General features: G+C 27.5%; 3 protein-coding genes across 4 annotated transcripts in view; 1 reads left to right on the top strand and 2 right to left on the bottom strand.

Annotated features, from left to right (window-relative positions):
- Positions 1–2,541: 2,541 nt before the first annotated feature.
- LOC103309639 (5'-AMP-activated protein kinase catalytic subunit alpha-2) lies at positions 2,542–5,473 on the bottom strand. The gene has a single exon (XM_008185581.3). It carries the CDS (start codon positions 5,117–5,119, stop codon positions 3,533–3,535), a length of 1,587 nt encoding a protein of 528 aa, XP_008183803.1. The 5' UTR covers positions 5,120–5,473; the 3' UTR covers positions 2,542–3,532.
- Positions 5,474–5,731: 258 nt separating this feature from the next.
- LOC100159513 (xaa-Pro aminopeptidase ApepP) lies at positions 5,732–13,225 on the top strand. 2 transcript variants are annotated; one of them, XM_001948346.4, is made up of 13 exons: positions 5,732–6,096; positions 6,530–6,647; positions 6,706–6,874; positions 8,818–9,054; positions 9,138–9,233; positions 9,367–9,563; positions 9,677–9,827; positions 9,890–10,016; positions 10,099–10,248; positions 10,339–10,468; positions 10,538–10,715; positions 12,169–12,341; positions 12,405–13,225. In XM_001948346.4, the coding sequence occupies exons 2-13, from the start codon at positions 6,534–6,536 to the stop codon at positions 12,525–12,527; spliced, it is 1,845 nt and encodes a 614-aa protein (XP_001948381.2). In that variant the 5' UTR covers positions 5,732–6,096; positions 6,530–6,533; the 3' UTR covers positions 12,528–13,225. The 2 variants fall into 2 exon arrangements, with proteins under 2 accessions (XP_001948381.2, XP_008183804.1); XM_008185582.2 differs by lacking the exon at positions 5,732–6,096 and adding an exon at positions 6,104–6,253.
- The window catches only part of LOC100162250 (cholesterol 7-desaturase), a 35,190-nt gene continuing 32,976 nt past the window's right edge, over positions 12,661–14,874 (bottom strand). Inside the window, exon 7 of the mRNA XM_016804977.2 lies at positions 12,661–12,853. Within this exon, the coding sequence (XP_016660466.1) occupies positions 12,692–12,853 (162 nt within the window). The 3' untranslated portion in view covers positions 12,661–12,691. The remainder of the gene's footprint in view (positions 12,854–14,874) is intronic.

The raw sequence follows: 14,874 nt of genomic DNA on the forward strand, positions 1-14,874 counted from the left end.
AAGCCATTCAAGTTAACCCAAAACACCAATAAGTTTTGTTAAAAGACATCATAAAGTAAATTTTTTTTTTTTAATTTTAAGTTTATTGGTGAATTATTGTAGTTAAAATAATGAAAAATTTTTTGGTTAAAATCCAAAGTTAAAATAATGATTATTCAACGAGATAATGAAAGTTATACACTTATACAGTGGCGTATGTATAGGGGGGATGGGGTCATATCCCCCGGAAACCAAATTTTGTACACAATACAACATGTATATAATATTAATATAGATACAATAATATGTCTATACTGAATGTCTATTAAAAATTGTACATTTCCCCTTTAAAAAAATCCTAGATACGCTACTGCACTCATACCATACCATCAAAAAAATATGTGATGAGTTATTAATAATATTTTATAGAATATCCTATAAATTAAATGAGTTATAATGTTTTCCCTAAACTACTTAAAACCCATATAAAATATGCATGAGCGCTCAAATGTTTGTTTAATTTTTTAATCAAATACACAAACACCTGAATACATGACTTAGCAATCATAACACAAATTATATATAGGGTGTCAATAAGGTGTCACAAAAGCATTTATATATACTTAAGTAATTTATTTTGTTGGCCTTAAAATAAAAATTGTAACTACTACTCTTGGTGATAATTGACAAATTTTCCTTTACAAGGTATAACTAGAAGACCTGACAAAAAAAAAATTATACTACTAAAACGTATGACAAATTTATGGAAATTATATAGTTCATAATTAATTTAAGAAATATACTTAAGCCAGGAAATTGCTAAAAATGATATTTTTAAAAAAGTTATTACATACTATATTAATTTACTCAAAAAAATATTGATATTTCAAAAATTCTAAAAAATAAACTACTTGACTTAGATAAATGTTTTTTACCATCAAAATTGTTCTTATAATCAGATTTACAAATTGGCTTTTTTGAATTTTACCAAATATTTTTTTGGAATTTTCAGTATTAAAAAATAAAAATAAATATTTTTATATTATACGTGTAATGCAAGTGACTCTAAATTATATATATATAAAAAAATTTAAAATATTCATTAGAACAAAAGTCATTTCATCTAACAGGTCTTCCTGTTACATTCTGTATTTCTACTACTTCCCAAACTAGACCTAAGTATAAATGCACAATAGTATAATAGCCAATAGGACATTAAACTATTAAGAATTATTTACTTAAATCAATCTCTTTAAAATGTAATTACTTAATGAAAACTAATGATTCATTTTTATTTACTGTTGAGTGTTGATGGAATTGAATCATTTGTTTGAAAAATTATTTCAACTAAATTGTCAGTATTTCATAAATAAAATATTTAAAAAGCTAAGCAATGAATAATTAATAAGATGATATTATACTGTTATTTTTTTTCTATCTTACAAACATAACATAGTAAATTATTAACATTCAGTAGAATCCATTTAGCTGAATTTATAAGGATAAATTTGTCTAATATTAAATTTGAAAATAAAAGATTATTATCCATTAAACTTGCTTAAAAATTGCAAAACTGTAAAAAAAAAAAATTAACATACAAGCATAGACAGTACCTATTATTATTATTAGTCAATTACCTCAGACATTTAAGTTTAAATCAAAAAATGTATGTTGTAAATGTTCTATAATATGTAGTATGTTATTGTAAGATGGAAAAAAGACGTCATGTGGATGTGATGTCCTAATAATGTAGGTTCTCTTTCTTTATTTTATCATACATTATTTCATAAACAAAAAAATAGAAATATCTATGACTAAATAAATAGGTATGAAACTTACAACTTTGTAATACGCATACCACTCTTGATAATATCCTATTTACATTGCCGACCAATGAAATGCGGAGAACTACGAGCAATGATTTTGTGTGTAAGATAGTGGGAAGATGCGCAAACCAAATGAAAACAGTTTTTCAAAATCATACCCATTTATTTAGTCATGGAAAAATCCTAAAAATGTAACTATTAATAATAGATTTTTTTTAAATAAAAATTAAATAATTACTAAAATATATTAAATGATCTATTACCATGATAATTGCTTAATGGGACAATGGAATGTGTTTTTAATGAAGTTCATTAGTATTTAATTGTCACAAGAATGACTTATTTAACATTGATACTTAATATTAAGTAAATAAAGTGATAAATATATTTTAAGAAATTCAAAACAAATTATTATAATAGAACAATTTTATTGTAAAAAAAAAATATTCCTACAAAATATAAGAATACATACAAATATATTATTAATATTATGTAATTATACATTTTATATATAAAATTTGAGATTTAGGACAATTTAAAAAAATCACACCTTAAAGATTTAATTAAGTTTAAAATATAGGTAATCAGTTGAATAATTATTTATAAGTTAAAGTACACTATACATTATTTTTGATCCAAACTTAATTAGTTAGGATACTATATTTCAAATGTATCCAATTTTGTAAGCAGACAAAATATAGTATACGGAAGTTAGAACAAAAAATGTTTTTTGTAATTGAGTCTTTAATCAGTTTTATTCTTTATTGATTAAAAGTAAATATAAGAGTGACAAAAAATATAACTTAATAAATTATTTATTGAAAACTTTCAAAAATTACTTTAATTAACAATTGACGACTTATCACTGAGTAACTATTTCAATCTTACTCGATCGAAGCGCAGTAAAAATTATGTTGTTATACAAAAATAATGACCTATACTTCTAATAAAATAAACAATATATTTAAATTGTTGTTTTTCTTCATTCTTTACATGTCTAAAAATCACAATACATAATTGATTTTATTTTATGTTGACAAAATTTAAATGATTTAAAAATCTTAACATAAAGCTTTTAACTGTATATTAACTTCCAAGTATAAATTATAAAAATACATCTTTAGGGTACCTTATCTAATTATTTAAGATTTAATTATAACTATATCTCTCAAGACAAACATAATATGAATACCTAAATCTTGAAATAAAAGTACATACAATGTTAACACTTATTAGACTAATCATATAATATATAGGTACAAAATCATTCAAATACTGTGTTACTAATCTCTGTCCCACGCGAGAACTTATCGTCTACAATACATCTCGCATTGCAATGTAGTCTATAATGTGTTCCATCGAATTTTGATAGAATGTGAGGGTGGTACATGGTAAGATGTAACGACATATGGTCACATGGAGGGGGAAAGATATCATAATTGACCACAATCCTCATTCTACATGTAGAATCTAGTATGTTCTCTAGTGGGATAGACTGGACAGAGTATAAAATGGTCAAGTTTACTTTGACATACTACCATGAACTTTATAATGCAAAATGTATAGGTAAGGCCTTGTACATATAAATATAATGAGACATTTATAGGTACAACAAAAACAACTAACAGCTCTCTAAGGATTACATTTACTTCTTTAACAATTTGGTATATACTTACATTAAATAATTAAAATAAATACTTTTACAAATAGATACATGTATTTACTAATTAATGGGCAAGTTGGGTAATCAAAGATGCACACATTTCAAAAAACTCCATTGTATGATGTCCTGCGCACTTTTTTTGTGGTAGTGCAACAACATCTTGCCTTGGAGATTGATTTTCAACTTCTAAAGTGGGTGGAGGTAAATTTCCATTTTCTAACTGATCATTTGTTAAACTCTTAAAATCTAACAAATAGCTTTTGTAGTCCACTTGATACAGTTGCAGTGAGATCATGATATAATTATCAGTTTTTGGATTCAAGTGTCGTACTTGAACATGGTAAGGATTTATTACTTTCCATTGAAAATTCAATGCTTTCATTGCTCTATATACTTCGTTCATAATATCTGTAGGTCTACTTTGAGATCTTATGCCTAAATGCCATTTAGCTCTTTTCATTGGAGATCCTCTGGCCCCTTGATCTATTGATTGAGCACGTTCTCTTTGAGATATTATTCTTTCGGGATGTGGTTTTACAACTGCATTTGAAGCTGATGGCTCCAGACTTCCTCCTGTTGGAGGTGGACTACTTGCAATATAAAAATCTTTTAATTCTGCTTTAGCTGCTTCATCAGCTATTCGTTTATTATCAATTATTAAATGGTAGGCGATACCTAATTGATCATGAGGATCACCACTTAATAAAGCGTTGTGAACTTCAGAGTCTTTTACACTAAATTTTTCACAAACTTCATTAACAGCATCTGTGTCAATCACTGAAGAGTCTCGGTCAACTGGTGAAGGGAAAAGATATGCAGGTAGCTCGTGCTGGAACCATTCATGTTTTTTAATATCTTCAATAGATGCTCTTTTCATTGGATCTACTTGTAACATATGACATAGTAAACTAACAACAGATTTGTTCAAATAATCTGGTATAGGAAATATACCAGATTTAATTTTTCGAAATAAAGTTGGGACATGTTCATCATCAAAAGGCAAAGAACCACATAATAATGCATATAAAATAACACCACACGACCAAATATCTACTTCAGGTCCAGCATACAATTTTCCTGAAATAACCTCTGGTGCAGCATAGTTAGGTGATCCACAGCTTGTTCTTAAAAATTCTCCATCCATCATCATGTTGGATAAGCCAAAATCAGCAATTTTAACATGAAGATTGTGATCTAATAATAAGTTTTCTGGTTTTAAATCTCTATGTACAATCATATGCCTATGACAATAGTCAACGCCAGATATGATTTGTTGAAAGAAACGACGAGCTTCAAATTCCTTAAGTTTACCATGTTTTACTATATAATCAAATAGTTCTCCACCAGATACATACTCCATTATCATAAATATATCAGTAGGCGTGCTGATAACTTGATACAATTTAATGATGTGAGGATGACGGAAGAGTTTGAGATTTTGAATTTCTCGACGTATTTTCCCAACAACATCCAGACTTTTTATCTTCTGCCTATTGAGTATTTTGACAGCCACCTTGTGTTTGGTGAGCTGATGTTCACCAATTTTCACCTTGCCAAACGTACCAACGCCGAGTGTCTGTCCAAGTATATAATGACCTATTTTGACGATTGGTTGTTGTTGACTGGTGGCGGCGGGTTTAACCTCGGCCATGTTTCCTGATGTTCCTTTATATCAAAGCAACGGACGTACGCAATATTTCTCCAAACACTGGAGATAAAAAAAGACACTGCTATCCGATCGTAATTTTACTCAATTAAAACATGCGTTCGAGGGATCAAACCGCGATAATTTAAGGACCGCGGAAAAACAATAATAATAATTGCATCGGAATATTTTGAAGGCCGATCTCGATCCCACTTACATTCGGAGAAAAAAAAATAAACACATAAACATTACATACACAGTATACACACGCAGACAAGCGCGCGCACGTAAACGTAGTGCCTATGCCTTGTAATCAAATCGATTGTATTATGAACTCAGAACTACCAGCGCGCATAACCTCATTGAGGCTCGGTGAAATTTTACCAAAATAAAAAACCGTATAAATTACCTGTATCCTGGGGGTTGAGCACCAACGGTCACCGAGTCACACTCGGATCACTCGCGACGTTCTAGACCGCTGCGAATTTTAATTACAATCCCGTTTTCATTTTTACACATTTCCAAAACAAAACACTTATCGAAGTATCAAAAAAAAAAAAAAAAATAACAACTAAAAAATGCTTTTTTATCTACTGCAGTGTTGACGTCGTGCAGTGTTGGTATGCGGTCGACCCGGTCCAGGCACTTGTACGCGGTATATGGTGTGGTCGGCATTCATTCATTATCGGGCATGCGCACTATGCGTGCTGTTGCCCATGTTGGCAGTGGACCGATAACGCGCGTGATAAGATTTTACGGCGTCGACGAAACAGTGACGATAACAGTTTCACTTTTTACGTTTATAATATATTGTATTATTATTAAAATAATTCATTACGGATTACGATTTCTTGTTTTTTCGTTTCCCGATCAACGACGACTTTTAATGCGTGTTTTCTAAACTCGAAATAGTCGTTACTCCACTCATACATAAGTGTATTTTTTATTAGGTACTCGAGATTACAACGTCGCATAATATTAAGGTAAGTAATTGTCTGCTGTTTCAACCGATATTGCTCAATTTGACCAACTTTTATGTCGTATTATTTTTACTGTGTTACCTACATAGAATTAGAAATCGTATTTGAAACAACATTCTCATCGCTAGGTTTCTAACGTATTGTAAACGTCCCCAAACAGGTATTGTTACAAAGTATTCTGTGTATTTTGTGTACAACCCCAGTTGTATGTAAACAGACATCATATTTTACTCAGTTTTGTCCACCTCAGTGGACTGATTGATCTGTACCTAATATTTCAAATTATTTCCGATCCATACAGTTTTTATTACACAACTATTGTTTTTATTTTCCATTTATTATACTATTATTAATTTATAATGCTTTGTTTTTATTTTTATAAATATAACATAATATATTATTTATACATTCTTTGTGTGCTTATTAATGTTAATAGTATCATGGCAGTGCGTAGTACTGGACCTCTTTTGTCGAGACTGCGTGACCTGATGAAGTTAAAGTATTTAGGTGAACCCATTCAAGGTTATATTGTTTTATCAGAAGATGCTCATCAAGTAAACTTCTATTTCTGTACCTCTACCTATGATATTATAACATTTTTTTTTTTTTTAGAATGAGTATATTTCTGCGTGCGATGGACGGCGAGCTTTTATCACTGGTTTTACAGGTTCTGCTGGTGTTGCACTTATTACACAAAATGAGGCCTTATTGTGGACAGATGGTCGTTACTTTGTACAAGCCGAACAACAATTAGATGATAATTGGACTTTAATGAAAATGGGTTTGTGTATAATAATAACTATATTTTTAAAAAACAAATAATAAAATATGTTCATACAACTTAATCATGATACAATTCTAATCGTAAATTGACATTATTAAGTAAATTATATAGAACAGTATAATTAAAGGTATTTATATTAGTTAAAAAGGTTATTATTTTTAATAGGCTAGTGATAAATTAATGGAAAAACAAGGTAGCCTAATATGAGATAAGAGAATATTTAAATGTATAAATGTTCTTTAAAAAAAATGTATTCTTATAATGGTGTAATGATCAGTGCCTTAGTCACTGAAAATAGAATAATCATGACCCTAAGTAAACTTAAGATACAAATTTTAAAACCCTCTTTGAAAGAACACCATACCCACATTTATTATCTTAGAAATGTATAACATCAAATTTACATTTAATTTTGTTGGTTTAACAAAACTTTAATTAAAGGTAGAAACACTGTCTAAACACAATATTAGAAATAGAATTTATATAGAATATTGAATTGTGTGTCTTTACTCTTTTCCCTTTCAACGATTACTGCTACTGGTGGTGTGGCAGTAGCAAATCTAGGATTTTTCACTGGAGGATTTAAAGATTTTCATAGACATATTCAGTGTACACATATATTCATATTATTATTATAATATACATATTGTATTGTGTACAAAAATTGGTTTCTAGGGGCGGGATATGACCTCATATCCCTTCCCTCATACATACGCAGCTGCTTACAACTATATGACAAGAAAATTTTAACCGGTAGTCCGTTGTTTGATGTCTAGTATGTGCTCCGGTGTTCTTTTCTATCTTAATGAAATTACAATTAGGTTTAGATGTCTTTTTTATTCAATATTTTAAACATAAAAATAATAATTTTAGTTTGTAACATGACATAAATAACATTTTTACACTTTTACCAAATTAAGCTTTGTAAAGCATACCACTAGAAAAATAAAGTTAATTTAAACCCTCTTCCATTTTTAAAATGTAGTATTTTCCATTGTCATATTTATTATATAACTCACTTTAAAATTAATATGCCGGAGAAAAAAACCCATATTTAAATATTTTATACATTACATATTCATTTTTTTTTTAATTTGCAATATAAGTTCTCAATAAAACCAACTGTTCATCTACTGTTTTCAGTTTTGTCATTGTTATTGTACTTATTTTTTTGTGTTTACTGGTTTTAATATTGACCATTAACCATTTTAACCTTTCAATGATAATGTTTATCTGAAAATGTCTTTGTAGATTGTATATGTGACTAATGGTTAGTATAAAAAAATTGTTTGTTTACACCTTGTATTATTATTTTATGTAAAAAAATATATTAGAGATAAGTGTATTGAAAACAAGACTTTTACAATACCTGTTCATAATAAATAATATAATACTAATTACTAAGTTAATTAATGTTAATAATATCAAACAGTCTATATTATTTCAAAATTTAGTATTATCAATTCAAAACTCTTATCTAAAACTGAAAACTATTTTGACGATAATTGTGTATGGATTGTGTGTAGACCAGGGACAGGAACCTAACCGAAAATAACTGATTTTGGAACCAGAACTCTTTAAATATTGAGAACCGAAACCCTTATTTAAATTAATTTTAAAACCAAAACCGATACTTTTACTTGAAAAAATTTTTTCCATAAGTAAAAAACCAAATCAGGTAACAATTTTTTTATTTTTAAGAAACGAAAAGAAACCAAAACCTAAATGTTAGTTTTCTGGGAACCGAACTGGAACCGAAAATTTTATTTTTTCTGGGAACAGAAACAAATTTTAGTTTTACTGCAAACTGAATAAAAACCGGAACCGTAAAAATCATCAAGGTTCCAGTCCCTAGTGTAAACATCCAACATCTAATCTTTTTTTTTAAATCAATAAATTGTTTAATATTTTAAAATTACATAATTATTTATATGTTTCAGGACTACCAGATACAAGTACATTGGCTGAATGGCTAACAAAAAATATGAAATCTGGTTCTAGAATTGCTGTTGATGCTAATCTAATAACATACAGTGAATGGCGTAGAATCAATAAAGAAATAAAATATAAGGGAATTAACTTAGTTCCATTAGATACCAACCTCATAGATCGCATGTGGTCTGACCGTCCAGCTATTCCATCAAATCCAGTTAAACCGTTAAACATTAAATTTACAGGTATTATGAATTATTATTATTGTTATTATTTTATTTTCAAAAAAAATATGTAATTGTTATTAATTATTATTATCTTGTTATAGGAAAAAAATGTGGTGAAAAGGTTGAGGAAGTTAGACAGAAAATGACTGAAAAAAATGCTACTATTTTGTTAGTAACTGCTCTTGATGAAATTGCGTGTAAGTGTGAATATTATACTAATGCGTTCGTCATAAAATTAATTATTACTTTGAAAGTTTGATATAATATATCATGTCAGTATACAATATATGCATGTATATTGTTGTGTAATTTTCCACATTTTGGTTTCAGGGTTATTAAACTTGAGAGGATCTGACATAACGTATAATCCAGTATTTTATTCGTATGTAATTGTCACACACACAGATGTTCATTTATTTGTTGATGACAAAAAACTAGATTCAACAGTATCAGAACATTTTAAAAGTGAAAACTTGTCAGTCATTATACAGCCTTATGATAAACTACATACATTTTTTAATGATATTGTAAGTGTGATTTTGATAATTATTTATTTATATTATTATGTAAAAATAAACTGGTATAAGTAAATACTGAATATTATTAATATTTATAAAGTTCTATATGTGCATAATTTTAGTTGGCATCAGACAATAGTAAGACTGGAAAAGTTTGGGTATCAGACCGATCTAGTTATAACTTGGTCAACATTGTACCAAAATCAAATCGCATTTCTAAACCTACCCCAATTCCACTCATGAAAGCTATTAAAAACTCAGTTGAAATTAATGGTAAAATGAAGTCATTATTAGTCTAATGTAATACAATTGATATATTTTTTTTTTTTTTTTAGGTCTTAAAAATGCACATATCAAAGATGGTGCTGCATTGTGTTCATATTTTGCTTGGTTAGAGGAAAACATATCATTAGGAAATTTGACTGAAATATCAGTTGCTGAAAAGTTACTATCATTTAGAAGGTAATTATTGTTTAAAAATGTTATTTTTATTTAATATCTATTTATATTAACTATAGTTAGTGATAATTATTGGTTTTAATAGTTTGCAAGATGATTTTGTGGGTCCAAGTTTTGAAACAATTTCTTCGTCTGGTCCAAATGGTGGAATAATTCATTATTCACCAACTCCAGAAACTGATAGAAAATTAAGTGTAGACGAAATGTATTTGTGTGACTCTGGCGGTCAATTTTTGTTAGTGATATAATTTTTATTACTAAATTATTAAACAGTTACTTTATTTTAATCTTAATATTTATTATTTAATATATTTTTTGAAAATAGGGATGGAACTACTGATGTAACTCGTACACTTCATTTTGGAACACCAACTGAGTACCAGAAAGAATGTTTTACTAGAGTTTTTAAAGGACAAGCGAATTTAGCAATGAGCAAATTTCCTCACAAAATCCTAGTAAATTTTATAGTTCTGTTTAAAATTGTATTTTTATTTACTTATGTTTAATTGTGTTTTAACTTTAAGGGCAATTGTCTGGATTCATATGCACGTAGATTTTTGTGGGATGTCGGTTTAGATTACATGCATGGTACGGGTCACGGTATTGGTTCTTATTTAAATGTTCATGAAGGACCTATGGGAATATCTTGGAGAGAAATTCCGAATGATCCTGGCTTACAACCGGGAATGTTTTTATCAAATGGTAATTTTTTGTGTAAAATCTCCTATGTCCCTCCTTAATGTTTAGTATATGAGTTGTGTCATCTCAAAAACCAATTAAGTGTTCAATTTTTTCCATCTTGCATGCATAAGTTGTGTCAATATTGTATATTATTTATTAATTATGACTTGAGTTAACTACAATGAGAATTGTTTTATTCTTTATTCAATTATATCTTTAAACAGCAAATATCTTACAATATATTTTTGATGAGTAGAGCTCGAATTTATATGTATTAAAACTAGTGATGGGCGCAACCGACTAGTTTTAACCTACATTTTAAACTACCGAGTGATTTTTCAATTGAATAGATATTATTATTCATCGATTGTTTCTAAATATTATCGAGTAATTCACTCGATAGTTTTCTTTCAATAGTTGCATACATCTTACACCGACTAGTTTTGACTATCGATCGTTTTCATTGGGTAGTAAATAGTAATACACGTCTAGTACCAATAGTTTTGACTATCGAGTTAAAAAAAAAACAATCGAGTGATTTTTCGGTCTTATCGACCGAATTTACTTGATAATAATTTGGGATAGACATTTTAAAGACAAAAATATAAAAAATGAAATAACCAGCATCGATCCTCAATAGTCGAATCTCGAATGACAACATTTACAACATCATGGCTAAATAGTAAATAATATATAACCTTACCTAAAAAGTAAAAATTTCGATAGTTTTATAAAACAACCGAGTAATGGATAGTTTTCACTCGGTTGTGCCCATCACTAATTAAAACCCAACCAAATATGCGCTAAAAATCTTAAATATGCATAAAAAAAAGTATTTTTTGAACATTTAAATATTCAATTAAAACATTATATTTAAAATTATGGAACCCTACTATAAATATTTTTCATAATTTTTTTTTGAAATGATGTCAATGGTTGTAATTGATATTTTCTTATTTTTTTATTTCACGGATTATTGATCTAAAGTCATCTTTTGAAAAACTATTTATACCTACGAGTATACCTATTAATTTATTTTGATATTAATCAAAACTATAAAAATATAATATTTTTTCTTATGTTACGATAGTATATATAAGAAAATTTCTAAAAAAACATTGTAATATGCACTAAAGGATAAAATATACAATTGAAATTGTAAAATGAGCCCTTAAAATAGAAACTTGGTAAATGTCATTATATGCACTATAAAAGTTTAATTTTGTCTAATTTTTTGCTCATTTGGCATATTATATGGTCAACCAGAATAAATATGCAAACCCATGTAAAACTGTGCTCTATTGATGATCAAAAATAAATTTATTAAATTCCCTATTTTTGGCTTTTTTTTTCAATGTCGTATTCATCATAGAGCGAAACGATACAACTTTTGTATTTAAACATCTAGTATACATAACTGATTTGACACAACGTATTTCTAGTTTGTTTTTTTTTATAAAATAATATTATTCAGAACCTGGATATTATGAGGAAGATTTTGGTATACGCATTGAAGACATTGTCTTAGTAAAAGATACAACAACTGAATATAAAATGCCACAGAAGCCATTTTTACAATTTGAAACTGTTACTATGTGCCCTATACAAGTCAAAATGTTGGTGATGGATTTACTCACAGATACAGAGGTAAGCAATTCAATAATAACTGTTTATATTAATGCATTTATTAATTGTTTTAAAATTGATTAGATTGATTATTTAAATGAATACCATTTGAAGTGTTTGGAAGTTCTGACACCATTATTAGTAAAATTAGATGACAAGAGAGCATTAACATGGCTAAAAAAGGAAACACAACCAATCAAGCGATAAATTAAGTGTATATTTCCATTATATAATCAATTTTTATTTTCATTTGACAAAAATTCTTAAAGTAAATTTTAATATTGTAATTTTACATACCCATAATACTATATTATATAATATGGATTTAGTAATACTTTTCAGTTATGTAAAATTAAAATTAATATATTAATTCACCAATCCATTGTTTTTTTTCTGTTACTAAATTGTATACTATTAGCACTATAAAATTGTTTGTACCATTTTCTATGTGCCAAGAGTGTTGATTCTTGTTTTGAAGCTAAAGGCTTTTCAATGTAACTCTTGTGGTTCCAAATGACTACATCTCTCTCAAACTGTAATAACATTAAATACATAATTTAGTATTCATTAGTGAAAATTTTAAAACAATAGTAATTGACACTAAACTAACCATTGTAGCTTCCATAAATAAAACAATTGAAGCATAGAGTGATAAATACACTGGACAATAGATACGATGTACAACTTTTTGAATCAATGGTTCGACAGGGGTTACAACTTGTACCAATTTTATGGGCCCAAAACTGGGTTTTAAAATTTAAGATCACTAATCCAGGACCAATCTATAAGGCAATAACAATTTATACTTAAATATTTTAGTATTGTCATTGTACATTTTTTTTCAAGCGCAAAACAAATATTATGTGTATTACTAAAATAAATAAACAATAAACATGTTGTGTATCATAGATGTACATATTTTAATACCATAACTGGTATCTGGTAACAATATCATATTATATACCTTATATACTATCCTATTTTGAAGTAGATAGGTACTTCAATTTAGGTATATATAATATATTTAGTGTATATTATTTACAGAAGATATGTAAATTGGGTAAAAGTGTATAAGGTCAGACTAAGAAGGAACCATGGCCCCTTGTCAAATATCATTTTTTTACTCAGATTTTACACACAAAATGTGTTATGTTATTAATTTGTGTTTGCATATTAGTCATATTTTAAGAAAAAAAATGTAATATATTAATTAAGTACCTATATGGTTATATATTATGTAATATATAATTTATTATAAAAATAAGATACCTATACATAATTACTAAATTACGACAACCTCCTCCAATAGAAGGATCTTCATCAATTTCTCAAACAAATTAGCAATCATAATATAGCCATATAGGTATTCAATATAAAATTAGTGTATTGCATTTTTGCAATAACAAATTTGTAAAGCAACAAAATTATTTAACTAATAAAAATAAATTGAACAAAATTCTTATGCGGTGCTTTAAAAGAATTGAACCGTGAAGGGATGTGCTTCTAATAAGTAGTTGATATTGTCACCAAAAAATCTAAAAAATATATAAACATAGTTTTTCATAGATATTTTAATTTTAAAATTTTTTTTTTGTGATTAACAAATATTTTTTGTGGGGATTTGAAACTTTTATGAACCTATTTTATTATATTTTATACACAATGTCACAATGACATTTTCAAAACATTGAGATTCATTTTATGCTATTACCTATTTATATTTTATACCATGAACTTATATCCACACCGTTCTTCAATCTTCTGCAAGTCGGTTTTGACCCAAAAATTCATAACAATAATAAATTATATACATTTATGTTACTTTTTATAATAATTAAATATTAATAAATAATTATATAAATATATCATAAAATATACCTACTTAGTGATACGTAATGTAGGCTGCATAAGCGTGCGCACGGGGGAGGCAAGGGAGGCAGCTGCCTCCCCTGCGAGATTTTTCGTTTCCCCAAGATCTTATACATTAATACCTACCAAATTTTGATAATACATATTTAAATAATAATAATAATATTATGTTCAATATTGGTATAAGTACTGGTATGCTATTTGAAAATAGTAAATATATTTAATAATATTAAAATCGACAATAATATCATGTTATATTATATTATATTGATAAGACAGCTTCAAGTTTCAACTATAATTACTCGTTTCTTCTTTGATAGTACCGACTCTATCTAGTTGGTACTATGAAAGGTCAAAAGTTTTTCGGCAGTTTTCAAAGGCACCGCGACAAACAAAAGAAAAATTAAGAAAAAACAGGAATTTATACGCAAAATCGATTTAGGACAAAATCGATTTTGGTTTTTGGTGTAACTCTAAAATAAATTACTGTAGATATATGAAATTTTGACTGAATGTTTATATTAGCATTTTCTATTCACCATAGCATTTTCAAAATATTTTGACTTATATTGAGCTGTTAAAGGATATCTTCAATTTCCAATTTTTTTTTAGGTTTTTATTCTATAAATATTAAAAAAAAATTTTTGTTGCGTAAAAAAACTTGAAAATTTAATAGAAGGCTCAT

This window comes from Acyrthosiphon pisum, chromosome A1 (assembly GCF_005508785.2).
Source record: "Acyrthosiphon pisum isolate AL4f chromosome A1, pea_aphid_22Mar2018_4r6ur, whole genome shotgun sequence".
Lineage (NCBI taxonomy): Eukaryota > Metazoa > Arthropoda > Insecta > Hemiptera > Aphididae > Acyrthosiphon > Acyrthosiphon pisum.

Coding starts and splice junctions, on each gene's coding strand:
- LOC103309639 (XM_008185581.3), bottom strand. CDS start 5,119: ATGGCCGAGGTTAAACCCGCCGCCACCAGTCAACAACAACCAATCGTC.
- LOC100159513 (XM_001948346.4), top strand. CDS start 6,534: ATGGCAGTGCGTAGTACTGGACCTCTTTTGTCGAGACTGCGTGACCTG. Junction 9,055..9,137: donor GTTAAACATTAAATTTACAG/GTATTATGAATT, acceptor ATCTTGTTATAG/GAAAAAAATGTGGTGAAAAG. Junction 9,828..9,889: donor AAACTCAGTTGAAATTAATG/GTAAAATGAAGT, acceptor TTTTTTTTTTAG/GTCTTAAAAATGCACATATC.